Consider the following 27,119-nt stretch of genomic DNA (forward strand, 5'->3'; position numbering starts at 1 on the left):
CGCTCTCAGGGCTACTACTGCAACACCTCCCTCCTCTCTCTGTTATCCCCTCCCCTCCTCTCTCTCCAAACAGTTTGGTCTGCAGCTGCCGCCGCTGCAAGGGAAAGCGAGCGCGAGGAGAGGGACAGCGAATCCCCGGGGGTCGCTTTCGACGGCCTGGATTGCCCGGCACGCGGGATCGTACGGCCAGCACGCGGCGGCTGTCGCTTTCCAACGCGTACGTGCTCTCTCTCTCTCCCCGACTTCTCTCCCCCGCCCCGCTTCCCATGCTCCTCTACTACCTCTCCCGTCGCCATCGCCGCAGGAATCCCGGATTAGCTTTCCTGATCAGGAGGGGGATTAGCCGCAGGAATCCTCTTTTGCTTAGCGGGCGCACCCCCGTGCCCTGCCTTCCCGCGATTCTATTATCCGGGGGGTTGTTCTGTTGTCGGCGGCGGCGGCGGTTACTGTTTCTGTTGCCCTTTAACTGGACTGTTGCGGCGTGGATTAATGCGCTCCCTGGCCGTCCGCCGGCGAGCAGCCCGAGGTGGTGTCCCGCCCGGCCGTGCGTGCGGGTGCGGCCGCCGCAAGCGTGCGGGGGGCGCTGCAAGGCGCCAGCTTTCCCGGTGTCTCGTGCTGTTAACGCCCAATGCCTTGTAAAAAGCTCGTCTTTTTTCCTCGATTTCGTTGCCTGCATCACTATGCATTTGACTGCTCATCGAGCAGAGCTAGTGCGCTTCCGTTCGTGGGGGACTCTGAGCTTGCCGGATGATTTTCACCGGATTTGATGTGCGCATCTTCAAATTCTCTCGGCCTTCTTTTTTGCGGTGTTGCAAAAGCTGCTGCGTTTTAGCTTTTCTGCGTTCTTAATTTGGCGGAGGCGTACGGATCACTGTTCGCCCTAATTATTTCCACAGTTGTTAAACCGCGGGCCTGTTTTACATGCACTCTCTTCTTTTTTGAATTGCTCGATCCTTTTTGCCCCTCTTTTTCGTGCAGGTGTGTTCTTCTCCCGCTTGCTCCTTGTTTGGTCTGTTGTGCTCTGCTCTCGTGCGTGCGGCCTTTGGTTGCAGCACACACACACAGCCTTTATGTTATTTTGGAATATCGAAACGGGTTTGGAATATGGCACCTAGCAGGAACGCCACTGAAATCATTTTGGGGATGGGTAGGACTCACTGAGTGATCTCTGCCAAATGATAGAGCAAGCAGTACAGAACTTGTCTTTAGAAAAGTAGGTTTTGTGCTTCAAGGGTACAGCTAGATGTTTTATGCCATAGACCATAGTTTTTTTTTAAATGGCAATTTTTTTTTTTGGTTCTAGCAAATGATTATTCCCAGATATGCTGGACCATTCATGACATTTATCCACTTGTACCTACTGGTTTATTTCCTTGGCCTTGGTTGCGCACTATCCAGATGTTAGTTATTTATTTCACTGCAAGACTCGATATTGTGCATCTGTAGCAATGTGCTGCTTTTTCCCCCCTGGTGGAGTGGCGAATTTTTGCCTTCCTGAAGGTCAATAAGATTATACGTTCTCATATGCTACAATGGATATTTTGCAGACAGTAAATAGCCAAGGCTTACGATGGAGGTCAATGGTCATCACAAACCTCATGGAGAATATAATGGCAGCGGCTGCAATGGTAGTGTAGGATCATCCAATAACTTTGGTGATGTCGATCCATTGACAGAATGGTTTCGCAAACCTCGAACGGTCACGGTCTTGCTTCTGGGAACAGGCTTTTTAATGTGAGTTTATAGTCTTTTATCTGTGGAAACTTGTATAGACAGGAACATATGCTTTTTAGATATAATAATGATGTATTGTTGATTATGGTCTGTTTTGGCATTTTTGGTAAACCTTTTTCATCGATTTGAACCACCATTGTTAGTATTACTTAGAATATTACTTAGCAGATTGTTTTATGTTCTTTGTCAGTTGGGAAAGTGGTGTTCTGGATCCAGAAAGGAGCTTATCTGCTGATCGTGTTTCATCGGTTAAAAGGTATTTGTAAGGATTTGTCCTCTTCTATTGCTTTTTATTTTTTGCATTGATATTTTGTTAAGAACCTCCTTTGGTTCTGCACTCGATATTTTCCGATCACCATTTTTTCACCTCATGTGCTGATTGCCATTTTAAGGAGGGCTTTTGCACTAATTTGCACTATCTTTTGTTAACAGGGGTGTATTTGCGATGATTGCTGTTTTTTTGGCTTACTCTTTTCTTCAGGCACCTTCAACGTGAGTTACAGAGCTCTTTACCTAACTTTGATTATGTTGAACCACCATATAAAAAAAAAAGAAACACAACTCGTGGGGATGGGGAGAGATGTCCCCAAGGCATTGCAATTAATGTTGAGAAAGGCTCGGAACGCCTGCAGCCTAGGACACAACCGTGTTTATCTCTGAAAGCAGTTTACCCAATGAGTTACCTTATCGCCATATAGATAGATATAATAAGGATAATAGACGCTTGTTGGTACAAAAGTGGTGCATTCCTGCATACCCGATGTTCAATCTAACATATTGCTAATATGATTCAGCAAACAACCTTCCCCTGCAGATTGCTTCATTTGCTTAATATTGTCCTTGGCCCTCCACCCCCCCCCCCCCCCCCCCCCCCTGATGACATGGGATTGTTTGCCATTTCTTAAAATAACTGAGCAAGGGATTCATTTCTCTGCAGAAAAGCATGACTTCCTCGAAGTCTTCTCTATAGATTTAGTTATTAAGGTATGTTGCGTTTAAGCAAACTGCTACTGACATTTGCTTCCACTGTGATTTAGTGTACTCATTAGACCACATCCTGCCATTTGGAGGCTGGTCCACGGGATGGCAGTTGTCTACCTTGTGGCCCTCACTTTTTTGCTTTTCCAGGTAAGTGCAGTTATCATTAACCTTGCTCAGTAACTCTTTTAAGATTCTTTCACTGCACGTACCTACTTTCTATTTTTTATATTTATTGAGCAAATCTGTAATTCTGTACCTACTGTTTCAAACATTGGTAATGAATCACATAGATGTCCAGATGTCCCTGCCTTGTTGTCCTGCTTAGCATATGTCCAAAGTACCTGACCTCATTCTTAACTTAATTTAAAGATAAGCCATTGATTTTTTTTAAAAGAAAGAGGTATCTACCAATCATATCAGCAACATAATATAAAGGTACCAACAACAAGTGCAAGGACAATTTGGTGTAACCTGGAATTAGTATAACTTAGTTTGAATCTTTTTTTTTTCTGAATAACTTAGTTTGAAACTAGGGTGACTAAAGAGAGTTATGATTTTTTATGGTAGGCCTTAGCTTGTTTATGCAGTAGGAGCATTTTCTAGATGGCATATTATACTCCTGTGTTTCAGATGGTAGAGGATATTCATATAGGTAGTCCAAATGCCAACAACACTTTGTCAAATATCGTATGATATTTATAGAACATATAAATAAAATCAGCTGGCTGTTTTGGAAGAAGTTGATTTCAGCTCAACTTTAGTTCATTCTGCATCACATTGGTTGTGCAGTTAAGCAATCGTGTAACTACTTTTATACATATTTTCCATATCTTTCTTCAAAGGGTGCTTTCACCCCCTCCGAGGTTTGTAACCATGTCAGGAGCTGTGCACTCCTGTGCTTCCACCATATGAAGCCGATCGCAGTCCCATATTTCCCTCCATACCTTTACTTTGATGCTATATTTTCTTAATTACTCCATGGCTCATCCTCATAAGATAAAACCAGTGTTTCAGCAAGTCAGAGTACAGTGGCGAAGATATTAAAGAGGAGCAGCGAAACCTAGTAAGCGTGGCATTTCATATTTTCATTTAATTCATTTTGCAGACTCGTGATGATGCTAGGCAATTCATGAAGTATCTTCATCCTGATCTTGGTGTAGGTAATGCATTCAATTTTCCAATCTGGTTCATAGTGTAGATTTTGAAGTGCTTGAATAAACTCTGATTTGATATATCTAATTTGAGCAGAATTGCCTGAAAGATCTTATGGAACTGATTGCCGCATATATGTACCTGACCATCCAAAAAGCAGGTTTAACAATGTTAATGTATGATGACTTCATTCACTGACCTATTTCTCATATACTTACTAAGCAGTCCTGACTATTCAATATGCTTCAAGTTACTGATTTGAATATAGGTTTTCTAGGAGATCATTTTTGATGAGTTTGTTATCGCTCATATCCTTGGATGGTGGGGTAAGGCTATAATGATACGGAACCAACCACTTTTGTGGGTGTTATCAATCGGCTTTGAGTTGATGGAGGTATGTCATATTCCTTTTGGCATGTACCTTCCAGACCTATATTCCTAATGTAGTGTATATGCAATGCAGCTCACTTTTCGTCATATGTTGCCAAATTTCAACGAATGCTGGTGGGATAGCATTGTCCTAGACATATTGATCTGCAATTGGTTTGGTGAGATTTTTATGTGGCTTTCAGTATTTTTCTGCATAGGCTTGCTTGTTTTGCCCCTGAATACCTGCATTTAGCACATATTGAAATCGACCTTTTGTTTTATGGCTTTATTGACTTACTGCAACGTGGGTTTACTGTAGTATAAATGTATAATACTAATTAAGTGGTATCCTCTGATGACCTCGACACTTTAATTACATTACAATACCTTACTTTTTTTGTACATGCCCTGGCAACATTGAACATGGCACTATGATGAGTCGATGATTGCAAACAAAAATGATCCGTCTTCTATTAGGTTTTTCCTTAGGTTTGGATGAGGAACAGAGCTATGGAGGTTTGCAGGAATTGTATTTCATGAACTGGATTATTAGTTTCTGAATTTAGAAAATGTTTCCATTCATATCTCTGTAAACTCAGTGGTTACTCTCATTTGTCATTTCTCTTCAATCGGTTGGTTCTTGCATGTCATCTTTATACTGGTTTTCCTAAGTCTTTGACGAACACTTCTTGACTGAGGCCATTTTGTCTATGGTTCAGGTATTTGGGCTGGAATGAAAACTGTGCGGTACTTTGATGGGAAGACATATGTATGGGTTGGCTTGAGCCGCCAACCCAACATTATCAGTAAGGTACGTTCATTGGATGTTCAGGCAAATGAGCTGTTCTGCAAAGCGTGCAGCATCGCTGGATCTTTTTCCCTGTTTTGGTGGATGTTCCTCTTTGAGGGAACATATTGGCTCCCAAACTGTAGGTGATGTTTGTCCTGCTTTAGTCCCATGATAAGGTGATAAGTCCTAGGCATGTGGGATGTGCTGACAAATCAAGACAAGGACCCTCTTAGTCTATTAAAATGTCCCTTAGCTGGCCTGGACTTTGTGTTATTGAGTAATGAGTACAATCTCCCAAGTGTTTCAGTGCAACAGCTCGCACTCTCATATATGTTTGATACAGTAACTGCAACACATAGGCATTAACATAAAATAAAACTAATAAAATACATATTTTCCTCTATTTTTCAAGTTTGTAGAAACTAATAGCTTCTATAAGTTATTTCGTGTTTGGTAACCAGTAATTTTCGTTCAAGCTATGTGTGGCTATTTGTTTCAGGAACTATCATCAGTCTTTGAATCTTGATGTAACATTGATAGTTGGATTTTCACAGAGTTTATTTATTTTAACATTTTCTTCTCCTTAGTTCAAAAGGACGCTAGGCCAATTCACACCAGCACAGTGGGACAAGGATGAGTGGTACCCTCTTCTGGGTCCTTGGAGATTCATCCAGGTCCTGAGCCTTTGCATCATTTTCATGGCTGTTGAACTGAACACATTCTTTCTCAAGTTCTGCCTGTGGATTCCTCCGCGGAACCCCTTGATTGTCTATCGGCTGGTTCTTTGGTGGTTGATTGCGATACCAACCATCCGCGAGTATAATACCTACTTGCAAGACAGGTATGATTTTGAAGTCACTTGTTTCAGAATTTACAAAGATGCCCTGCAGCAATCATTATGCAATTGCAATGACTTGTTTCATCCCAACACTAGTGCTGTTCCAATAGCAGTAATTTGGATGCTCAGTCTACTGAAATGCCGACTATGAACTCTTTGCCGTGCTCACATGCTAGACCTGACAGTGGACATGTGCTTGTATGTTGGCTATAAATGGCTCCTGTCTACTAGACATGGGTTGCATGTGAACTGTGCATGTAATAACATTTTGGAATCAACAAGTTAATTTTTACAAATAGCATCCCAGTCTTGCCAATAGTTATTGTGTGATTTTTAGTAATTATGTAATAATCGTTTTCAGGAAACCTTTTAAAAAGGTTGGATCTTTCTGTTGGCTTTCCCTGGCCATATGCATTGTGGAGCTCCTAATCTGCATCAAGTTTGGATATGGTGAGTATCACTCCAATTTCTCTTCGCATGTAACTCAGCATCGCAACTTCGCAAGTAATCTTTTACCTCCTTGAAGCATGCTGACTTGCGCTGGATCCTGAACAGGTCTCTTTCCGAACTCCATGCCGTCGTGGTTGATCACACTCTGGACGGGGATCGCCTTGCTTCTCGTGCTCTTCCTTCTTGTCTGGACTTGCAAAATTTACCGAACAATGATAAGGAAAAGGTTATAAATTGTGATGAAAATTATTGATTTGCCCCCCATTCTTTGCTCAATTTCAGTGTTGTCGTGTACATAAAATTTATTCAAATTGTGTACATGTAGCGGTAGCCAACCCTGGTGATCTGAAGAGGATTATCCATGAGAATTTTTTTATGCCTTTCTTTCGATTTTTCATCAGCAAAGTAGGATATCGGTTCCCCTTTATTTCGTTTGTAACGATGTACCTTATCCATTGGCTCTGAAATGCGAAGTTCCCTTGATGCAAACTATGAAATAATGATCCAAATCTTTTCAGTTGATAGTTGTTGAAATTTGTTGAGTTCCGTTTGAAACACTCTTTCGAGAACCGTATCCCACGACCCACGCTCTAAAAATTATTTACATCTGTTAACGTGCCCCTCATTTCTGAAGATTCGCTGACCGTTCTCTTGGGAGGGCGTATGTTTATCGGATCTGCTGGTTGCAGGCTTGCAGCGCACGGCCTTGGGGATGGGAATTTCACTTGATTTCCTTTCAGTTTTACAGTGTAGCAGCGTGTACCTGTATGATGTGAACCCATTGGCCATTGCTGAGCCTGACTTATTGGCTGGTGATTCAGGTGTTTCGTTATAATAAAATGTGTGGAAGGTAGGGGGTAGGCCACTGCTGATGAATGTGCTCATGTCCGGGACACTCTAGGTTGATCCTCCGTGTGGTTCCAGCAGGCCCATGCAAAGATTCGTATTGTTTGCTCCACTGTGCATTCACTTGTTCTTGCTCAGTGTCAGAGCTCGGACCTTCAGCACGCAATTGATGGATGAGAGGCGGGCGCGATTCAAAAGAAAGCGAAACTAGTGTCAAGGGCCCAAGGCAGGCCCATCTTCTTTCTTTTGTCCTTTTGAGTTTTGAGAGGATTGGGCCGCCCTCCAATTTGACAGCTAAGCACCCCACCACAGTCTGCGCTTTCCCCAGCAGCCCAACAGATGCGGCCCTAGTGGAGGCCTGTTTAGATGGGCCGGCATCTCGGCGAATCCATATACGATGTCCGAGACTCGAACTTAAATAATCCCGGCGCATCGAACGCTCGCCGGTCGCCGCTACTTGCGCCGCCGTCGCCGGCGCATCCGGTCCCCATCCCGACATCGAACGCTTCCACTGGTCAAACCCCGCCCACCCGGTGCCTCCTCATTCGCGCTCGGCCGCCGGTTACAAAGCCTCGCGTCTTCCTTCCTGCGCGCGCCGCCGCCCCCCAAATGCCGCACGAAGCCCGCCCCTTCTCGCTGCTGCGCTCCACTCCGGTGAGGACCACCAACGGCGGCTCGTGCTTCCTTCCAAGTCCGCCTGCCACTCGGTGCTGACAAAGGTAATCCCTCCGGTTTTTGCTTTTGCTGAATATCAAAATGACTCTGCTCGTATCCATATCAATCTGGGAGTAAATTTCATCGCCCTGTTTGATTATCCCAGCTACATTTTGACCAAATCCTGAATTAAATGATAGGAAGAAAACAACACCGAACTGAAATCTGCAGTGCGTAGCAGTTCTCATATGGAAGGGTGGAGAGAAATAATAGCAGCAACCACTAAAATCGTAAAATACCAAGCACAGCGTGATATCATATCAGTGATACATTTCTAACAGAATTATTACATGGTGAATACCGAAAAAGTTTTGCCTCGGGTGGCCAATAGCCTAATGCAGCAGAGTAATCCAAATATTGCATGCTAATGCTAGTACTATTATATTTATTAAATCACGCTAGCATGTTCTTCATAGTTTTATTGCACAGGATTGCTTTCGGAGGAGACAAACGGCTTAGGTGGTATCTGTAGGTTCTGAAACCTTCCTGTTAACATGTTTACCACCTTTGTCATTGATGGCCGGTTTCTGGGGTTCCACTGAATGCACCAGAGTGCCACAATGGCTAGCTGCCTCACAATTTCTTTCTCCTCTTCTGTTAGTTCCCTATAAACGACCAGATTCTGCCCATTGATTACTCTGTCGTAGATCCACTCAGGAAAGTAAACTTCATTTTGGTTCTCAATACATGGGTCTGAGTTCCTTCTTCCACTCACCATCTCTAGCACTAGCATGCCAAAACTGTAAACATCTGACTTGTATGATATCCCACCAAAATTTGGAGAATATATCTCTGGTGCAATATAGCCCATTGTGCCTCTTGCTTTGGTCAAGGTTACAATGCTTTGGTCCCTCGCGCACAGCTTTGCAAGGCCAAAATCTGAAATCTTTGGATTGAAGCTGTAGTCCAGTAAGATATTGTGAGGCTTGATGTCAAAATGGAGGATGCGCTGGTTGCATCCTTGATGTAGGTACTCCATTCCTCGAGCAACACCTAAAGCAATGTCTAGCATTTTGTTTGGTGCCAGGATACCTTGCGAAGCATTGTGACTACACGAGAATATGTATTTGCCCAATGACTCATTTGGGATGAATTCATAAATAAGAGCCCTTCTGGTGCCTTCAGAGCAAAAGCCTAGCAGGCGCACAACGTTTGCATGATGAATTCTCCCAATGGTTGCAACTTCATTCATGAATTCTTCGCCTTCTCCTGTAGGGTTTTCTTGCATCTTGACCGCCACTGGCACTCCGTTCGGTAGCTGGCCTTTGTACACACTTCCAAATCCACCTTGGCCTACTCTTTCCTTAAACCGTCTTGTTATCTTCTTAACTTCAGAGAACTGATACCTTGTGGGTTTTGACGTTCCATATGTCTGAAGAAACATTTCAACCTTCAAATATATCTCTTTATTGTACTTCGACTTCAGTTTTAGGTAAAGTGCAGTTGCCACAATCAGAGAGAGAATTATACAAACGGCCACTGATGATGTCACTGAAAAAAAAAGACAACAGAAAATTAGCATACTTTGTTGGATAGAAATTCACACCTTAGTGATTATATCATTGATAAAAGAATGTAAGAGTTGCCAGCAATATGATTTATATGTGATATATAGCTTTATTTCCTTTTGTTCGCTCTTTGCATAAGAAAATTTTGGTTGCAGCAGTACCTGCAATGACTTCGACATGTGAACCTGCAAACACCAAAGAAGAGAGTAAGATCCCAGTGATGGTTTGGTTTTGGAAAGGAATTTAATTTCTTGAAAGAAGTATGAACTGACACTAATACTCTATTACGCAAGTGGCTGCAATACATGAGCCAATGGGATATGATATGTGCCTTTCAGTTTTCAATATTGTGACACTTCTCCAGGCCATATTTCACCTTGCCGCCTCAGGTCACAAACCTAGCCAAGCTGCATAGTACTGTTGCAGCCTTGCAGGTACCTTGTCCTTGGTACCCAGTTAAGTTTCTTTCTGAAGGCTTATACCACGCAATGGTTTCTCTTCCTGCTTTCAATTACTTTATTTACTGTAGCAGTGTCATAAAAAAAATAACATCTTCCCTGTTTTCAGTTATCTTATACTTGAACCCGATACCGAATCACCATGAACTGGTTTCCTCTCAGATTGTTTCATTTTCAGGATCACTCAGATATATTTTCTTTCTTCAGGGCTTCATTTATTGGTGAGGGAAGGAACAAGAAACAAACGCACCCCCCTGTTTTTGAAATGACATGGTCTCGAATGTGTAGCCTATACCACGATTTTCTAGTATAATATCTTTATAAAATCCAATAAATTTACAAGACTACAGAAGATAAATTTAAAGATAAACCTACACATGATTTTCATGTTTGACTGGACCTTATTGACCGATGTATCTGTATTGAAGTGTTAGACGACCTACAGAGTTTCAATTTTTTTGTCACTGTGCTTTGATTAGATAGCTAACACATTTCTGTTTTATGTAACCTAATATTATGAGATTTTGAAGTCAAGGGGCATTCAGCGTGCTTGTTGAAGCTAGCTGCCGGGATGGTCTAAGGTACTGTTTCGGAATGCAATTTAGACATTATTTGCAACAACAAAAAAAAAGATCCATGGTATGTGGACATGAGTAAACTTTAAATTGTAAATCATGACTTTGATACTATAGAATTAGGTTGTTTGGAAACACTAAACACTAAGATAGCTTTGCTGATTTTCTTCTTGCCTCTTGGTTAGCTAGATTCTATGAAACTTTTCTTGCCTCTTGGTTAACAAACGCAACTACATGAATTGTTGGATGCTGATCTAATGGTTGAAATAAATACGTAAGAACTAACTAAACTTCAGTCACTTGAAATTAGATAGATACTCGCCTACTTAAACATGATAGCAGGAATGCAGTTAAGCAGATCTGGCTGATTGATACCTTTGGGCATGCAGAACGTTTGATTCCTTTGTGAGCTGAATGCACAGCGGTGGCCGGATTCTTCACAATCTGTGCAGTTCAAGGTAGGTTTTGATTCACGTGGACCTTCTCTCCAAGTGATTGTCATCTCAGAAGGACCTAAGATGGCTTCCACCTTTTCCTTGAATGTTACAGGACTGGGACTCATATTTACGTTTGGTATGTGCACTTCACGTGTTGAGACGAGCTTGCAGTCCGAAGGAAGAAGGGCCATGGGTAGATCAGCATGCACCAAATACGTGAAACGACCTGGGTTGCTGCTAAGACAAGGGATCGGGCCGGCAATATTATCGGCAGCACCACCAGAGTCAAAAAAATTGCTAAGTTGAACATCACTTGGCGTGAACTCCCTTGAACAGTCTACTAGCCTTGCAGGATTGTAGTCGTACAAGTCGCAACCACCCTCGAAAACATTTGCATCAATGAGCTCCTCGATCGGGCACGCGGAGGAGTGAGCTGGTTCAGTTAACTCTTGGATCGGGCACGCGGAGTACCCTATCAACGGGATGATCTTCATGGCAGCATTCTTGTAATCCACGGCGGTCACTTTCGATGCGCCAAGAAACGGGTGTAGTAGGATGGTGTCGCTGTTGCCGGAGCACACTAGCTTTGTGGATACCGCACCGCGGCATGATGCGTTGCTGGATTCAAACCAGAGAGGGAACCGGATCTCAGGTCCATCACCGCAGGTTTGGGGTGGACAATAGCTGAAGAAGTCTTTGTCATCCCAAGCAGTGGCTGTGTCGGCGCCATGGTTAAGAAGACAGAGCAGGACTGCGAGGAGGATGGATCTGTTCATCTTACTGTCCTGCAGAAAATAGATGGGCACAAAGACGCAGGTAGTAAGCAACTAAATGAAGTATTGGTGGTACTGGGAGAAAGGAGATGAACAGTATCTCGCTTGAGCCGAGACTAATGGTATCTATCATTGGGCACCAGAGTACACCACTGGAACGTGGGCCCACAGCACAGTTGGACTGTACATTTTTCTTTGACCCCTGATGATTGAATCGTCGGACTCAGATTCTGGCAGCGTGGAACAAGTATGACCACAACTGAAGAACCGATTCGTCATTCGTCAGAACCACGCCCACACAGCCCACAAGTTTGCAGTACAGTGGCACAAACCTCCAGCGCCATCATCAATAATTGAAGGTGATCTTTTCCAACAACGAAAATGCATGGAAAGTTCATTACTAATAGAGAACACACCCCACAGGACTAGAAAGGCAAACCGCATAAAAGCAGCACGGCACAAATTAAAGAGAGCAGAACCGAACAGTTGAAACCTGAAACGTTCTTGCTCGTCCATGGCGATGTCATCTGCTTCATTTCATCACTCTGTCACCTTTCAAGCCTTTACTGTGTTGTGTGTGCTTGCAGCTCTTGTAGCAGAAGTTGGGGGGAGGCATCACCCCAGGCATCAATGCCCTCCTTTCTCCTGCAGCGGCCTTACAAAAGTGTCTCCTCCTTTCCGTCGGCAAGGTGATCCAGCTTGGTGCGGTGTTCCATCATACGAGCTGAATTGCAGCGACACCATGGCTACAATTCAGATCAACACGGGTACGTACCATGTTGTCCACGTCGACTATACCAATACACCCGAGACGCTGCGGCAGCCTTCCTTCCGGGTAGTGGACGCCAACTTGGACTTGCACAGCAGCTGCCCACTTCCTCGCGGGGATCAGCTTCCTTATCTTTATGGCCGGCAATGGTCGGACGGCCACGGCGTGGATTTGGTGTTGGCCCCTGCTGAATCGGTCGTGTGGGCGACATTTTTGAATTGTTCTCAAGATGTAAGGAATGGTAATGACTCGTACATACCAGTTGATTGCCTGACCACGAACAGTTCGTTCGTTTATGTGTTGTTGAGGAATACGTGGCCATCTTACGTGAGAGACCTTGAGGCTTCTTGCGGATACTTGGCCACTATTCCTCTTGGAGATCGTCCAGAGAACGCAAGTTTTGCAGATTTCGTGAGGTTAATGAGATATGGTTTTGACGTCCAATTTCCAGTGGTTAGGGACAGCGAGTACATCACATGGGGAACAATCATCCTTGACGAGACATATGGGTGAGTCGAATTAAATGACCTCTGTATCTCATTCCATTCTCACCCATATTTATATTAGTTTCATTGGGCCTTCTTCTTTTGTCTCAAGCTTAGGTGCCCTTCTCTATACTTGTTTGGTCTTGCAGTCAGTTCCCTAAGGAAAATAAAAAATAAGGTTTTGGACATTCTTGTGGTTGATCTTTTTGCCTGGGCAGCTGCATTTACACATTGCCGTGTTATTTACCAAGTAGTACTATTTTTTTAGAGTATGGGAGAGTTTCCGACCTCTGCGACCATACACAGCCAGCCAAGTATTTGCCGATTCCTTGTGGATTGTGGAGTGGATCCCTGGTACTTCAAAATTGCATATTCTCGATTATAATTCCTTGTAACTGAATCTGCATGTTAATGCATTCTAACTGAAATAATATAAACGTGTTTGTGCATTTGCATGCAGTATCATGCAGGTTCGTGTTGGCGCCACTGGTGGCATTGGTCTTTCTAGCCTACAAGTTTTGGAAAACAAGGATAACTATTGATGCCGTGGAGAAGTTTTTGCTCATGCTGCAAATGCTCGGTCCAATAAGATACGCCTACACAGACATCACTGCTATCACAAGTCATTTTAAAGACAAGCTCGGGCAAGGAGGCTATGGCTCCGTGTACAAGGGTGTGCTGCTCCCTGGTGATGTTCGTGTTGCCGTCAAGATGCTAGGTGCCTCTAACTGCAATGGAGAAGATTTCATCAGTGAGGTGGCCACGATTGGTAGGATCCACCATGTCAATATTGTGCGCCTCATGGGGTTTTGCTCTGAGGAGATGAGGAGGGCACTTGTCTACGAGTACATGCCCCGTGGATCTCTAGACAAGTATATATTCTCATCAGAGAAGTGCTTCTCCTGGGACAAACTCAATGAGATTGCCCTGGGTATTGCCAGGGGAATTAACTACTTGCATCAGGGGTGTGACATGCAAATTCTACACTTTGACATCAAGCCACACAACATCCTTCTTGATAACAATTTTGTTCCCAAAGTTGCTGATTTTGGACTTGCCAAATTGTACCCAAGGGATAGCAATTTTGTGCCAAAGAGTGCTATAGGTGGAACAATGGGATACATAGCTCCAGAAATAGTGTGCCGCGGGTTTGGTGTCATATCTAGTAAATCAGATGTGTACAGCTTTGGGATGTTGCTGTTGGAGATGGCTGGAGGGCGCAGGAACGCGGACCCGAATGCTGCAAACTCAAGTCAAGCATACTACCCATCATGGGTGTATAGCCGGCTAACTCAGCAAGAAGTAGGCGAGATCAGTGACACAATTGATATGCATGATTTGGAGAAAAAGCTTTGCATCGTTGGGCTGTGGTGCATCCAGATGAGGCCCCATGATCGGCCAGCAATGAACCAGGTAATAGAGATGCTTGATGGCGGCGTTGATGACCTGGAAATGCCTCCGAGGCCATTCTTTTGGGATGACGATGAGCGGACGCCTGCGGCGGGTTCTTACTATTTGTCCTCTGAACTGAACACGATAGAGGAGGATGAATGAACTGTATATGCTTGTGACAAGCTCAGATTATGGTTGTATCGTGTGTGGTAATGTCCTATGTATTTCATATGAACCTTTGTGCTGCAACATTCTGTTTCGGACAAGGAAGTAACAATAGAGCCCTGTACTGGTTATGAATGTACTCATGTCCGGGCCTGGGACAGACACTCTAGTTTGGTCCTCCGTCTGGACTCTGGAGCGTGGTTCCAGTCCAGCAGGCCTATCTAAATATTCTTATTGTTTGCTCCACTGTTGGTTCACTTGTTCAGTGTCAGACCAATTCTTATTCATTTAGAGAGAGATGGGTGATTCCAAAAGGAAACGAAACTACTGTAGATAGGACCCAAGGCGGCCTCCCAATTTCTGTTCTCCTCCTCCTCCTTTTGAGAAGGATTGGGCCGCGCTCCAATTTGACAGCAGCATACGACCAGCTTAGATGCGTTCCTAGTAGTGGCCTGTTTAGATGGGCCGACATCTCCGCGAATCCATATAGATGGGCTGACATCTCGGCGAATCCATACAGATGGGCCGAAACTTGAACAGATCCCGGCGCAGCGAACGTTATCGGGCCAAGATTTTTCTAGCCTCTCCACACCATCCACCAGCGGGTGATTCGTTTCGTCCATCTGCACGAGACAAGTGCCAACAAGCAGCAAATCTGTCGCCTGATGGATTCGCGATGATTGATCAACCCATAACCGCGAGTTGCTAACCACCAACGATTAAAATTTGGTTCCTGAAATGGCATGTCCCGCATCCACGGACAATACCAGGGCGCATCTCGTGTCGTTTCTCGCTTGCCTGTCCCGGTTACCGGAGTTGTATGGTGCGGCTTCGTCACCTTTGCGAACGGAAAAAGCCTCTAATTTGTCGCTATGGGATCGCCCCGTGCTAAGCTATGAGATCGCCTGCTTGCTCGCACTGATTGGTCGTCATCAAGCTTGGTCGCGTCCTACACTTTGTCTCTTTTCCTTTGGAAACTGTAGTTTGTTCCTCCCTTTTAAAATATCTTTTAAAATATATGTTGTTTTGACTTTTCTAGATATACAATCTAAATATATGGTTATACCTAGATATATAGTAATATCTATGTATCTAGAAAGCCAAACGTACGACCTACATCTATTATCTTAATACAATAGTGTTAAAAGAAGTCACCACATTCGTCAAGAGGGCCTATAAATTCCCACGTTAATCCAAAAAAAGAAGAATATGCACAATTAGATTTTATGAAGATCTAACGATCTAGACTAGCCCAAAAGGCACATATCAAATAAGGCTGATAAATTAAACATATAATTCGGAAATTTAAAAAGTAATAAAATTATTGACAAGATATGGTATGCGATGGAAATAATAAGAATGTGTTTCAACCTTCCATACACTCTACAATCCGTAGTGTATGGCATGGAAATAAAAATGTCAAATACAGCATATAAAAACGTACATAACTTTGTTTTCTATACAATTGGAAAGTACAATAGGAAAACAAAGTGTCATACAAAGTGTCATGCAAGATTTCCTTCCGTTAGTTTGTCGTTGGTTTTCGTTTGCTGCACCATCGTGCATACATGACAATGTACATCCATTCATATCAATGAAATTAATTGTATATTGGTACTAAAACCTATACGCATGTATGGTATCCAAATCAAAATGGTGAGACATCGCACATTCGTATGGAAGAAAAAATAAAATCGAGCTTCACCTCTCGCCAAGATGTATCTGGATGCCCATTCCCTCGTTGCAAGCCAACATCTTATTGACGCTCGTTATTGATATACTTTTAATGCTATTTAAGTGGTGTTTTCATACATATTCTTATATTAACCCACCACTTGGTATCTGAAATAATCCCGTTTTCGCATATACATTGTATTTTAGAGGATATTCTGTTTCCGTAGGAAATTGGACTATATTGGAGCATAATTGGACAAGGCTCTGGACGAGCAACAACCCAAAGAAAGACGAAGACCAACGGGCTCAAAAAAGGGCCTAGGCCGATCGGCCTAGGGTCCATAGTGCCCCGATCGTGCTCATTCTTGACGAGCACTCCTCCAAGAATACTTAGAGGCTAAGTTTCACAGTATATGGCAAGTTCACTTCGGGATAGAAAATGAAAGCAAGCAAGACTTTGGAAAGATATCAAGATCCAACCTTATCCTAAGGTTATCAATGAGCTAGGCCCACATGCATACAAAAATAAGGTTCCATAACATCAAAGGAGATTTGGTGATGAAGGAGGGCGCGAGACGATGAAAGGAAGGCCCAGGCCGATCAGCCTGGACCCCCTAGGCCGATCGGCTTGGGGTGTTCCTTCGCCCGATTGCCTTCCAATTTCTGCAACGCGCTCTTCAGACTATAAATACTTCAAAAATTCACCGAGCCCGAAGATCCATCCACCAGAAGTCGACGAATAGAGGGACACACTAGAGGGAGCTGAGAGCCGCTGCAAGTCTTCGAGGTTGTCTTGGAGATGGCTTAGGCTAGACCTTAGCCACCATGGTCGTCCCAGCGTGACGAAGCCATGGTGGAGTTCTGGAGCCGAGTCTTGTGATCATCAAGGCTTATGTATACATGATGGTGATATCAATCTAATCTTATGCTTACTTTGATCTACTATGGTGCATGCTTATTCTTATATGTTTAGCTGTCGTATGTTCTTAGTAGGAATAGATGTAATCGTGGTGATTAGTCTATGTCTCACAAGAAAGTAGGCCGCTTGCGAGCCATCTTTCTGAGAGATGGCTCTTTATCAAGGTGGTACATAGATTGGTTACCACTTTAGCTGAAACTACAATAAGAAGACAATAGGCTCATGCTACCTTTGGTTGTGTTACCTCATATATATGGATGTAATCTGTTTATCCTGTCTATAATACTTATCTCACGATTGGGTTTACCTTTATATGCAATTCATGCTTCATGATAGGATTAGATCCGTTTAGCTAGATAAAGAACCCTAGTCAGTTCGTTGCCGATCCACGGATTGATAAACCTGGGATGGAATACTCTAAGGGAAAAGCTATGATCATTTGTGCGCTTGCGGTTCACAACTTAGTATGCTAACTGCCGTCAACACATCTTTATTATTAAGCTGAATCCAGCATCGCCACCAACGAAAGCTAAGATGCAACATTCCAGCGATAGTGGTTCATACAAGAATACTTGATGTCGACACTATCATCAACGATGACCGGAGGGCGCAGAATGGTGGTAGATAACAAGAGTGCTAGCGACTTCCATGGCGGTAACCCAATAGGAGGAACGGTTTATCAAACCATGCGAAATCTGTTTTTAGGGTCAAGATAGCTGTGTTTTGTCCATGAGAGTTTGTCATACATGGATTTAGGCTTTGAGGTGTAGGTATGCTGCTATACCTGCATGATAGCATGGAACGAGCTAGCAGTATAGCTCGAATTGAACCTCAAAGGAGGAGATCGAGTGTGTGGCATCAACCCTGGATTCGACGATGGCTCATACAACACAATTATGTCTATGAACCTAACAATATTTTAATATTTTAGTGTAGAAGATGATGCTAACATTATTTTACAAGAGGATCAAAGATTGTGTGAGACAATTGGACAATGAGAGTATGAATAACAAAGTATGAGGATACGATGGGAGTATGGGCAACGATTGGTAGCAATATGAAGGGATGGGACTATACATCGACTGCAGACACTAGCGACACCCAAGCGTGGGCGATGCTAGCCTGACCAAATACCATGACAAGGGTGTGCAAGTGACAAACAATAGGGTAGGCCTGATCTTGACGGCTACAGGTAGATTTTCATTATTAGTTCTTACACGTGCAATGACAACATTATTAGTGATATTTATGTGTGCGAGGTGCACATAACGATGATAGTTCTGTTGATCCACAAGCCATTCATGATCGGCTATATATGAACGCACATTTGAAAGATATCAGGATGCACACCACAATATAAGAATGAGCAACAAAGTACAGGCATGTCACGGCGTTAATGCTTGGGGCAGAGAGAGAGGGAGGGAGGGAGAGGGAGGGGGAGAGGGAGAGAATTAGAGTACATGAAAATTAGAAGAAAAATAATAATAGCTTGCAGCCTTGAACCCAAAAGAAAAACTAATAGGAGGAGGAGTGCAAAATAAAAGGAAAATAGAAAAGAACATGTTGAAGGATATATCGGGGATATGAATTTTTTCTCCTTTTTCTTCTTTTGAAAAATGGAGGAAGATGAATTAAGAAATTGTGAAAAAGAAGATACATTTTTCTTCTTTTGAAGAAGTATTAGGATGAAAACTAGAGAGATGTCTATTTGTGATGTTGTGGGTCGGTAGTTGTGATAAACCAACAAACCGAATAAGTAGAAAATACATACACATTAACGGAAGTGTTTGATCCAAAAATTTCAAAAGATCAAATCGAGAAAACTTTACGTATTTTGTAGCTAAGATAAAAGATATTATTTTCTAGATTCCTGATGAGCGCTTGTGTAAAGGTTTATATCATGTGGTTTGAGAGGCTGATAATGAATCATCGAGAATTCTTTATGGGTCCAAATAGCTTTAGCTACATTTGATATAAACCAACTCTTACAAATTAGCATATCATAACATGTGATTTGAATTTGATTCTAGCCGCGCTATTTGCGCGGGTCATCCTTTTGAAAACGGAGGAAGTATATTATAACTTCGATGTGTGTTTGTTCAGTTGAATAATGCACGCGTACAGTATGATGTAGTGATGATGCTCCGGTCGTCCATGACGGATGACGGATCTTTGGATGATTCGGAGCTATAAACTACAAGGGCAACGCAAACGAGCTCAAAACGTGCGGTCCTCGATCTTCAACACACGGCCATGCGAACCACCGCGTCGGCCGGCCATGGCGGCGGCGGGCCGCCGGGTGCTGCCGTGCTGGGTGCTGCTAGCTGTTGCGTTGTCTTTATCAGCAAGCCTCGGGTAGGTATACGCATGCTTGCTGTGAGTACGAGGCACCCATCAAGGGTTGACTAAAAGATTCCCTTGGAGCTGAGTGCACTGGCCCATCATAATTTGATCGACGCTGAGAGCCTCCAATGATTCTCCCGTGCACGAAACTTGTTCATGTCCTGCGATGACAGACGTTTTAATATGGTTAGCTAAAACCAGCGGAGCTTCAGTTTTCGTTTTCAGAGAGAAAACGAAGCTTCAGCGTCCACAATACTCCTTGAGGATTTGCCAGCTCTCACTCACCACTTGTGTCGGTGACTGATCTCTCCTTGAGGCCGGGTTTCAAATTTAGCCCTTGTTTAGTTCACTCCCAATTCCCAACTTTGGCACTATGCAAAAAGAAGATTCCCCATCACATCAAAGTTGCGGTACATGTATGGAGTACTAAATGTAGACAAAATTAAAAACTAATTGCACAGTTTTGTTGTACTTTGCGAGACGAATCTTTTGAGCCTAATTAGTCAATATTTGGACAATAATTCACAAATACAAACGAAACGCTACAGTGTGCTACAGTGCTGGTACAGTAATTTTAGCACTCCAAATTTTAGCAACTAAACAAGGCCTTATCCCCTTGACGGTTCCTTCCATCAGCGGCGACGAACGAACGAACGAACAAAGCTTCGAATTATTCGTTGAACAACTCAACATTTGAATATGGAGGAAACTGAATTTGTGCTCACATGCTGGCATGCTGCCGCAATGCTTTGATGCAAATTATTGGCCTCGCGCGCAGGCAAATCATGGCTTGGAACAAGTTTAAACGGGCGCACGCCGAAGCACGAGACGCGATTAAGTAATCTGATGACCCGCCCGACGCCATTGTGCGCACGATCTGCAGAGAAATGAATTTAGCCGAAGGCGACTCGCCATCTAACCCTGTGATCTTAACCGCAGAGCTGCAAGCTCCCGATAGGCTAAACGAACACAAGCAGCATGGCCTTTAAGTTTCAGTCGCTGTGACTTGTGGTGCCCTGACAGGAAATAGGTGATGCAGATGCAGGTACTCTTGCCAGGTCTTACTAACGTTCTGAAATTAAAGGTTAATCAGCTGGCTTGTTACGAGACAGTGTGTAGGATTGCTACTTCTGAGCCAACAGCAGGGTGCAAGTCAAGGACTATAGGGCCCTGGATGCCTTGCACAAATTGGTTTCTTGGCGGCTCTCCTCAGATTCAGGGGTCGTTTTCATTGGGCACATGCGGCATAGCCTAGCTGTCCTTCGTACTGCAAGTTCATGTCAAAGACTAGTGGACCATCTTCTCACACAAGATTGAGCTACCCATGAGGTGGATTTAACATCATTTGACTACCGCACTTAATCCCCCCTTCATCAATACCTAGTGGTAAATGCTAAATACCAGATTTTTTTTTGGCTTTCATTTTTCGTGGAGGGAGTTTTAGAGAGATGTTGGTGCATCACTAGCTTTGCTATGGTTATTTTACTTCGGTTATATATGTGTGAATGTAAAGTTGGAAATAGAGACTACAGCCTTTGGTTTAACACTCCCTCCGTTCTATTAAGAGTACAAGATTTATTTTTTCTTTTTACAAATTTCTATTTTTTGTGAAAGCCTTTTTATTTTTGTAAAATTTCAGTTTAGAGGTCGTTGTTGAAGTGTTGTCTTATTTTACTCAAACTATTGCATTAAACAAAATTGCTACAACGACTCGATTCTTTCATAACCCTACTACAACACTTTGACTTTTCTTTTTTGAAACTGCACTTGACTTTTCTTTATGTGTAAAAACCTATGTGTTCTTACAATATCCAGTAATTGTTTTTTTAACTTACGTGTTCTTACAGTATCCAACAATTGATATTATTTTGTCTACACCTTAATAATAATAACTTTATGCGTGTTCATTTATACTGGAGTTACAACCATCGTTCTAATTTTCATGTACTGTTGGTGTTAGCAGTAGTTGATTGTTTCATTAGTACAAAGCTAAAAATCGAATCTGTTATGCATATGTCAAATTGGAAGGCTGAATAAAATCAGGTGTTACAATCTAAAAACATTTAGTTAATGTATAGGTAAAAACCCGTTAACAAATAAGTTGGAACCCCAAATGAATTTACGCAGCAAAAATGCGGGTCCAAATAATTCTCACTGAAAATTTTCATATATCCACATGCTGATCTAAAATTACGGGCCCAATTTCTATTTGACCATTTAACTTTTACTCGGATCCCAGGTAAAAACCTAAATAACTTGTTTGCCAGTGGTGACTTACAGGTGATGGAAAACAGCAATAATCCTAGTTGCTTCTGTACAAATTTTTCTGAAAGGCATGAAAGTTTCTCCGAGATATTTTCCCAAACTATACCCGCCATTGGGGCATGCTATGTTATTTAGCATCCAAAATGTCGTGGAATTCGTAGGGAGCTAGAGTGGATGGGATAATGGAAGACGGGATGGTAGTTCAAGCTTGAAGATATGTCAATTTCTTAGGTAACATCAGTATTCAGTACCTGTGATGATCATGGACTCGTCATAGCATCGGTCCCCCACATATACATTTGGAGAAGACGCTCACTAGTGGGGACAAGTAACCTATGGCTACAACTTTATACTCCCTCCATCCCAAATTGTAAGTCATTCCAAGAATCTTGAAGAGTTAAAGTATTTCAAGTTTGATCAAAATTATAGATAAAAATATAAAGATTTATGACATCAAATAGACATACTATGAAAATATAATTGATAAAGAATTTAATGATACTTAGTTGACATCATAAATGTTATTATATTATCATATAAATTTGGTCAAACTTGAGATACTTTGACTCTTCAAGATTCTTGGAATGATTTACAATTTGGAACGGAGGGAGTACTAAGGAACAGAGTGCATGCTTCGTAAGAGGCCATAATAAATGCATTCCTTAATCTAAAAATGGGGACAAATCCAGTGCTAAAATGGTATCCACCCAAAACAAGGTCTACCTCCCTCTTCCACTGTAACAAGCCTCCATGTGATGTGGTGACCACAAAGGTCTCGCGGTAATCTTTTTCGAGCAAAAAAAAAACAAAGATTCACAAAAGTGTACATCCGTAATGATACATGCTCCAACTAAATAAATGTACGTATACATGGCTGTAGTGTATATACTGTGTAGCTCTGTACTCGATCGGCACGCAGGAAGCCGGCCGGCTAGCTCTCTACTGGGCGAGGTTGTTGAGCACCTGGAGCAGCACCTCCCTGAACCTGCCGACGTCGACGGTGATGTCCTGGCCGTCCATGAGCGTCTGCCTGATGAACCCGAACCCCTTCTTGTGCAGCGCCGTCGGGTTGGTGAAGATCTCGTGCCCCGCCGGGAACTTGTCCTTGAGCGTGGTCTCGCCGACGGCCACCTCGTACTGCACGTACCTGAGCCCCATCGCCTCCGCCGGGTCGCCGTAGTCCGCCCGCGCCATCCACTGCAGCCCTCCCCACGGCACGATCTGCACCAGCGTCGCGCCCGGCGGCAGGAACATCATGTTGGTCAGCCCGGCGCCGTGCACCCCCAGCAGCGCGTCGCACGAGTTGATCAGCGCCCCGACCTCCGAGATGTCGTTGCCCACGTCGGACTCGTTCACCACGGCCTCGAACCCGACCTCCTCCGCCGCCCTGATCACGGCGTCGATGTTCAGGAGCAGCCGCGTGCGGTGGCGGGAGATGATAAGCAGCCGGGGCTTCCGGCCCGTGCCGTCGCCGAGCCGGGTCGGCGCGTCGCGGGGCAGCGAGAGCGCGCGCCGGATGAACCGCGTGAAGTCCGGCGTCGCGAGCCCGTCGATGCTGCGCTCCCGCTCGATGATGAGCTCCTTGTGCGCGCGCAGGCTCACGGTGGCGTGCCCGAAGCAGTGGACCTCGCCGGCGGCCCCGGCCTTGGCGAGGTCCAGCGGCGCGTGGCGCGACAGCTCGCGGAGGAGCTTGTCGTACTTGACCAGCCACCATGACGCCACGTTCGCCATCACCAGCTGCACGTCGCCGCCGTAACGGTGCGCCGTGTTGAACAGCGGGACGAGCACGTCGGAGAAGTCGTGGAAGATGTTGCCCGTGTACCCGCCGATGGAGAACACCACCGCTGGCGCGGAGTGCGCCCGCGTGCACCGCGCCGCGTCGTCGCCCGTCGAACGCACCGTGATCTCCGTGATCCGGCCCATGCACGTCTCGTCGCCCTTCCGCGGGTACGGCCGGACCTTATGCAACTGGCCTCCGTCACTGGCCCCGATCGCCGGGTCGACGACGACGAACGCCGACGCGTTGGCGTCCAGGCGGATGTCGCCGGCGAGGTCGCAGATGTCGCTGCGGAAGTCGGAGAAGTCGCACAGCGGCGGCCGCTGGTGGTGGTCCCCGCCGCCGGATTCTGCACGCACGCGTCGTGATGGCACGTCGGTTAGTTCGTTATGCTCCACGATGTCGCACACTTCCTGACAAGTCTACGATTCTTTCTTCTTCCTCAAAATGAAATTTAAAAAACAAATCAAGTTGACGTGGTTTGGTCCGGTGTTGCTTTCGCCGTTCCATTTGCACCTACGTGCTGGCTCGTGGCGCTCCTCTTGCCGCTGCTGAGCTGGCTGCTCCTGGAGCTTGCTCTGACCGCCGGCAGCTCGCGCCTTCTCCTCTGCACACGATACAGATCAAAAATAAGAACCGTCACATCACACACATGCTGTTACCGGGTCCGCTAATCGTGACCGGCATCCGCCGTGCACGGCATGGCGGGTTTTGTCGGTTAGGCTAGTCGGGGAGCACGGACCTGGCCGGTCGGTCTCAGTCGCCGTCTTCTCCGTAGCGGGTTGCGCGGTGGTCGTCGCGGCGGCGGCCGTGGTCACCACGGCGTCGTCTTGGGCCTGCTTCGTCTCGACAGCTGCATGCCGGGTTAAAGAGGTTAGTCAAGTTCGCGTCTTGGCACCTGTGGAACGGCCTGGCTCGTTCCCGCGCGAGCACGTACCTGGCGCTGGCTGGTCGTCGGAGTTGGAGGCGACGGCGGCAGCGGCATTGCCGTTGCGGTCGCGCTCGGCCTCCTCCGGCTCGGCCTCGCTGACCTCGGCGTCGCTCCTCTCCTCCACGATCACCGTGTCCCTGACCCCTGATGTGAAAAAAAGAGCAGAGATTTTCACGAAACAAAACCACGATGCTGACTGATGAAGAGGATGATTCATGCTTGGCACGATTGTCGACGTACATTCTGTGGCCGTCTTGTCGCCGCCCTGCTCGGCGCTGCCCCCCTGCTGCTGCGGCAGGATGTCCACATGAAAATCCCCACCTGATCAAAAACAGCACGCACGTTGGCGACGCGACGGGTCCAAGCAAAGGGAAATACTATTACTGCTCCATCACTTCATCGTGCGAATTCGCTTCGCCGTGGTAATATCGGCGGCGAGGTAACGGAGCAAGGGAACGTACCGAAGCCGGCGGAGGAGGCGGTTCGCAGTGTCTTGACGGCGGCCGGCCGGCGGCGCGCGCCCTCCAGCGACGCCCTGGGGCTCACTGCAAGCATCAACCAGCGTCAACGTCTCAGCACGCGACGCCGGAGCGAGGGGGGAGATTAGAGAGGTCGAAGAGGAGAGATACACTGACCGGTGTCGAAGGCGGTGGCGTCGGGGCGGGAAGAGAGGAGGAAGACGAGGCAGAAGACGAAGCACCCGACGACGATGGACAGCAGCCTGAACCGCCGCGACTCGAGCCGCAGCGGCGGCGGCGCCTGCTGCGGCAGCCTGCCGCCGCCCCTCCCGGCCTTGTCTCCCGCGCCGCCCTTCATGCCCCGGCCGGCCTGCTGTGCCGTGCCGCGCGCTCACGCAAAGCAACCGTGCACCCAACTAGTTTACTGTGTCTCGGCAAGCTAGCGTGAGGATGCAAAAGGCCGGAACGACTAGCCAGCCAGCCAGCCAATGGCGTCGCCGTCGCCCGATCCGAGAACTCGCCCTGGTTTCCTCTCCTTTTTTTTCTCGTGCAGGTCGTCGTCGTAGGCTAGGCTCGCTCGCTCGATCACGGAACGGGCCCTGCGCGAGCCGAGCGGCGAGCTGAGAATAAAAATGGAAGGCGAGGCTGCGCAGAGCAGTGGCCCTTATATATTCTCTCGCCGGCAGCGCGCGGCCGTGGCCTGTGGCTGCGCGTGCATGAGGCGGCGCCGGCTGGTGACGAAGCGTTCGGCCGGCGGCTCGGGGTGCCGCCACCCGATGCCCCGAACCGAACGTTTCGTCCTGTCGCGGATCGCGTGGTGATTGGACCGGTGGGTATGGACCCGGCGCGGGCGGCCGCGCCGCCTGCCGTGTGGGGGTGTGGGTGTGGGTGCGTGCGAGGTTGTGATCGTGTATCATTGATGTGGGAGCATGACCCGGCCATGTTCCTCTCCGTCTCCCCAGCTCGGGCGACGCGTCGTGCTGGGTACTACTCCGAGCGCCTGAGCAGGGACAAATTCTTTTTTAAAAAAGAAATTGCTTCCTTTCGGGTCTTGGAAATTTCCATGTGATTCTTTTGCACTTTGCGTGCACCGTGGTGATGGCATGTTTGTGTTGATTTCTTTCTCGACTTTTATAATTTGGGATTGCTAATTTGTAATTTTTTAAAATGAATAGCTTTATTCCGGTCTCCATATGAGTATAGACACGACTATCCGTTATCATTCTAATGGCTTTAAAAAGGATGGTGATAAAAACTCTAGGACGACATTTTACTACGGATAATTCTTTACATTTGCATCCTACATTCCTTACCCTGCGGCGGTCAAAATGAATTCTGACTAGGTTGACGAGTTACAATGATGGTAGGGACGGTTCGTTCGACTTCAAGCAAGCCTCCCTCTAATGTTCAAGCATATAGAGGGAAAGTGTGTCCAAAGTAGATGTGGTTGATGCGTGTCCTCGCGTGTCGGGGGAGGGGTTAGAGCCATCGACACGAGGGGTTAGAGCCATCAGGATGGCGAAGGATGGCTAGTGGCTGTGTGGGAAGAGTCGAGATAGGGTTGATTCATTTCGACAAGTTAGCATGAGCGAGGGGTATGAAACAGTGAAGGATGGCTAGTGGCTGTGTGGGAAGGGTCGAGATAGGGTTGATTCATTTCGACAAGTTAGTATGAGCGAGGGGTATGAAACAGTGGAGGAACTTGCAAGAGAGTGAAGGAGATGGAGGAAGAACATAAATTGTAAGAGGTAGGAGAAACAACCACGGAATTTTTTCAAAACGAAACAACTACACAGGCTTTATTTATTTAGGTTCACTGGATTAAAATTGAAATTGTAGAAAGGGGTGACCTCTTTCCTTCGGGCTCTAACTTCTTTAAGACTTGAGCACTAGACCTAGATCTCGCTCCCCATTCTCCACGTTACCCGGGCAAGTCAAATTTACCAGGGATAGACTAATGTAGATGCAGAATTCAATGTGCACCGCATGGGATGGTTTGTTGATCTCGCCACCACGAGATCAATTGCCAATTACACGCAAATAGCTCTGACAGTCCAGTATTAGTAACTGCATCATCATCTGTCTCAGGCTATGTACGTCAACTAGGATCCTCCACTAACCCAAGTGAACGAACGTAACGGTAGTGTCAAATGGGGGTAAATAAAGGTAAACATGTCCGGGCAATATCGAATTTAACTTGAGAACGGAATGAGAAGACGATGCTGCTGCTGCTGCTGCTGCTTCTTCTTCTTTCTTTACATTCTTTTCCAAAAGACTCTTACGATAGGTCGGCAGATCTATGATCCGAGCTATTAA

At 45.5% G+C, this 27,119-nt stretch overlaps 4 protein-coding genes and 1 long non-coding RNA gene across 10 annotated transcripts; 3 read left to right on the forward strand and 2 right to left on the reverse strand.

The window, feature by feature from the left end:
- On the forward strand, positions 1 to 6,811 carry LOC101772301 (CDP-diacylglycerol--serine O-phosphatidyltransferase 1). 3 transcript variants are annotated; one of them, XM_022827248.1, is made up of 13 exons: positions 1 to 217; positions 1,552 to 1,734; positions 1,925 to 1,990; positions 2,167 to 2,226; positions 2,772 to 2,862; positions 3,821 to 3,875; positions 3,964 to 4,043; positions 4,145 to 4,261; positions 4,331 to 4,415; positions 4,956 to 5,047; positions 5,614 to 5,867; positions 6,226 to 6,314; positions 6,420 to 6,811. In XM_022827248.1, the coding sequence occupies exons 2-13, from the start codon at positions 1,571 to 1,573 to the stop codon at positions 6,545 to 6,547; spliced, it is 1,281 nt and encodes a 426-aa protein (XP_022682983.1). In that variant the 5' UTR covers positions 1 to 217; positions 1,552 to 1,570; the 3' UTR covers positions 6,548 to 6,811. The 3 variants fall into 3 exon arrangements, with proteins under 3 accessions (XP_022682983.1, XP_004968014.1, XP_004968015.1); XM_004967957.3 differs by having other exon boundaries at positions 2 to 217; positions 1,548 to 1,734; XM_004967958.3 differs by lacking the exon at positions 1 to 217 and adding an exon at positions 292 to 635 and having other exon boundaries at positions 1,548 to 1,734.
- A 788-nt stretch (positions 6,812 to 7,599) lies between these two features.
- LOC105914507 lies at positions 7,600 to 11,101 on the forward strand. Of its 4 annotated transcripts, XR_002677894.1 has the most exons (5): positions 7,600 to 7,879; positions 9,541 to 9,588; positions 9,676 to 10,421; positions 10,805 to 10,873; positions 10,965 to 11,101. It is a non-coding gene; the product is annotated as an uncharacterized LOC105914507 (long non-coding RNA). The 4 variants fall into 4 exon arrangements; XR_002677893.1 differs by having other exon boundaries at positions 9,538 to 10,421; XR_001164192.2 differs by having other exon boundaries at positions 9,541 to 10,421.
- Positions 8,076 to 11,651, reverse strand: LOC101785130 (rust resistance kinase Lr10-like). Its single transcript, XM_004968075.3, has 3 exons — positions 10,791 to 11,651; positions 9,544 to 9,567; positions 8,076 to 9,365 (listed from the first exon to the last, which is right to left on the reverse strand). The coding sequence occupies exons 1-3, from the start codon at positions 11,626 to 11,628 to the stop codon at positions 8,293 to 8,295; spliced, it is 1,935 nt and encodes a 644-aa protein (XP_004968132.1). The 5' UTR covers positions 11,629 to 11,651; the 3' UTR covers positions 8,076 to 8,292.
- Positions 11,652 to 12,104: 453 nt separating this feature from the next.
- On the forward strand, positions 12,105 to 14,682 carry LOC101784198 (rust resistance kinase Lr10). Its single transcript, XM_004968073.3, has 3 exons — positions 12,105 to 12,903; positions 13,148 to 13,233; positions 13,340 to 14,682. The coding sequence occupies exons 1-3, from the start codon at positions 12,140 to 12,142 to the stop codon at positions 14,431 to 14,433; spliced, it is 1,944 nt and encodes a 647-aa protein (XP_004968130.1). The 5' UTR covers positions 12,105 to 12,139; the 3' UTR covers positions 14,434 to 14,682.
- Positions 14,683 to 22,267: 7,585 nt separating this feature from the next.
- On the reverse strand, positions 22,268 to 25,596 carry LOC101783535. The gene is made up of 7 exons (XM_004968072.3): positions 24,981 to 25,596; positions 24,807 to 24,890; positions 24,586 to 24,666; positions 24,352 to 24,489; positions 24,157 to 24,267; positions 23,935 to 24,021; positions 22,268 to 23,763 (listed from the first exon to the last, which is right to left on the reverse strand). Exons 1-7 carry the CDS (start codon positions 25,159 to 25,161, stop codon positions 22,577 to 22,579), a joined length of 1,869 nt encoding a protein of 622 aa, XP_004968129.1. The 5' UTR covers positions 25,162 to 25,596; the 3' UTR covers positions 22,268 to 22,576.
- Between the last annotated feature and the right edge of the window lie 1,523 nt (positions 25,597 to 27,119).

Source organism: Setaria italica, chromosome V (assembly GCF_000263155.2).
Source record: "Setaria italica strain Yugu1 chromosome V, Setaria_italica_v2.0, whole genome shotgun sequence".
NCBI lineage: Eukaryota > Viridiplantae > Streptophyta > Magnoliopsida > Poales > Poaceae > Setaria > Setaria italica.

Bases quoted from the DNA above. Each gene is read 5' to 3' on its own strand.
- LOC101772301 (XM_022827248.1), top strand. From the start codon at position 1,571: ATGGAGGTCAATGGTCATCACAAACCTCATGGAGAATATAATGGCAGC. The intron at 1,991-2,166 runs GTATTTGTAAGG...TTTTGTTAACAG, and splicing joins CGTGTTTCATCGGTTAAAAG to GGGTGTATTTGCGATGATTG. The intron at 4,262-4,330 runs GTATGTCATATT...TATGCAATGCAG, and splicing joins TCGGCTTTGAGTTGATGGAG to CTCACTTTTCGTCATATGTT.
- LOC101784198 (XM_004968073.3), top strand. From the start codon at position 12,140: ATGGCGATGTCATCTGCTTCATTTCATCACTCTGTCACCTTTCAAGCC. The intron at 12,904-13,147 runs GTGAGTCGAATT...CTATTTTTTTAG, and splicing joins ATCCTTGACGAGACATATGG to AGTATGGGAGAGTTTCCGAC. The intron at 13,234-13,339 runs GTACTTCAAAAT...ATTTGCATGCAG, and splicing joins GATTGTGGAGTGGATCCCTG to TATCATGCAGGTTCGTGTTG.
- LOC101785130 (XM_004968075.3), bottom strand. From the start codon at position 11,628: ATGAACAGATCCATCCTCCTCGCAGTCCTGCTCTGTCTTCTTAACCAT. The intron at 9,568-10,790 runs GTATCAATCAGC...TGGTGTTTGCAG, and splicing joins AACGTTCTGCATGCCCAAAG to GTTCACATGTCGAAGTCATT. The intron at 9,366-9,543 runs GTACTGCTGCAA...TTTTTTTTTCAG, and splicing joins ACATGTCGAAGTCATTGCAG to TGACATCATCAGTGGCCGTT.
- LOC101783535 (XM_004968072.3), bottom strand. From the start codon at position 25,161: ATGAAGGGCGGCGCGGGAGACAAGGCCGGGAGGGGCGGCGGCAGGCTG. The intron at 24,891-24,980 runs GTCAGTGTATCT...TGATGCTTGCAG, and splicing joins CGCCACCGCCTTCGACACCG to TGAGCCCCAGGGCGTCGCTG. The intron at 24,022-24,156 runs GTCCGTGCTCCC...TATCGTGTGCAG, and splicing joins GACTGAGACCGACCGGCCAG to AGGAGAAGGCGCGAGCTGCC.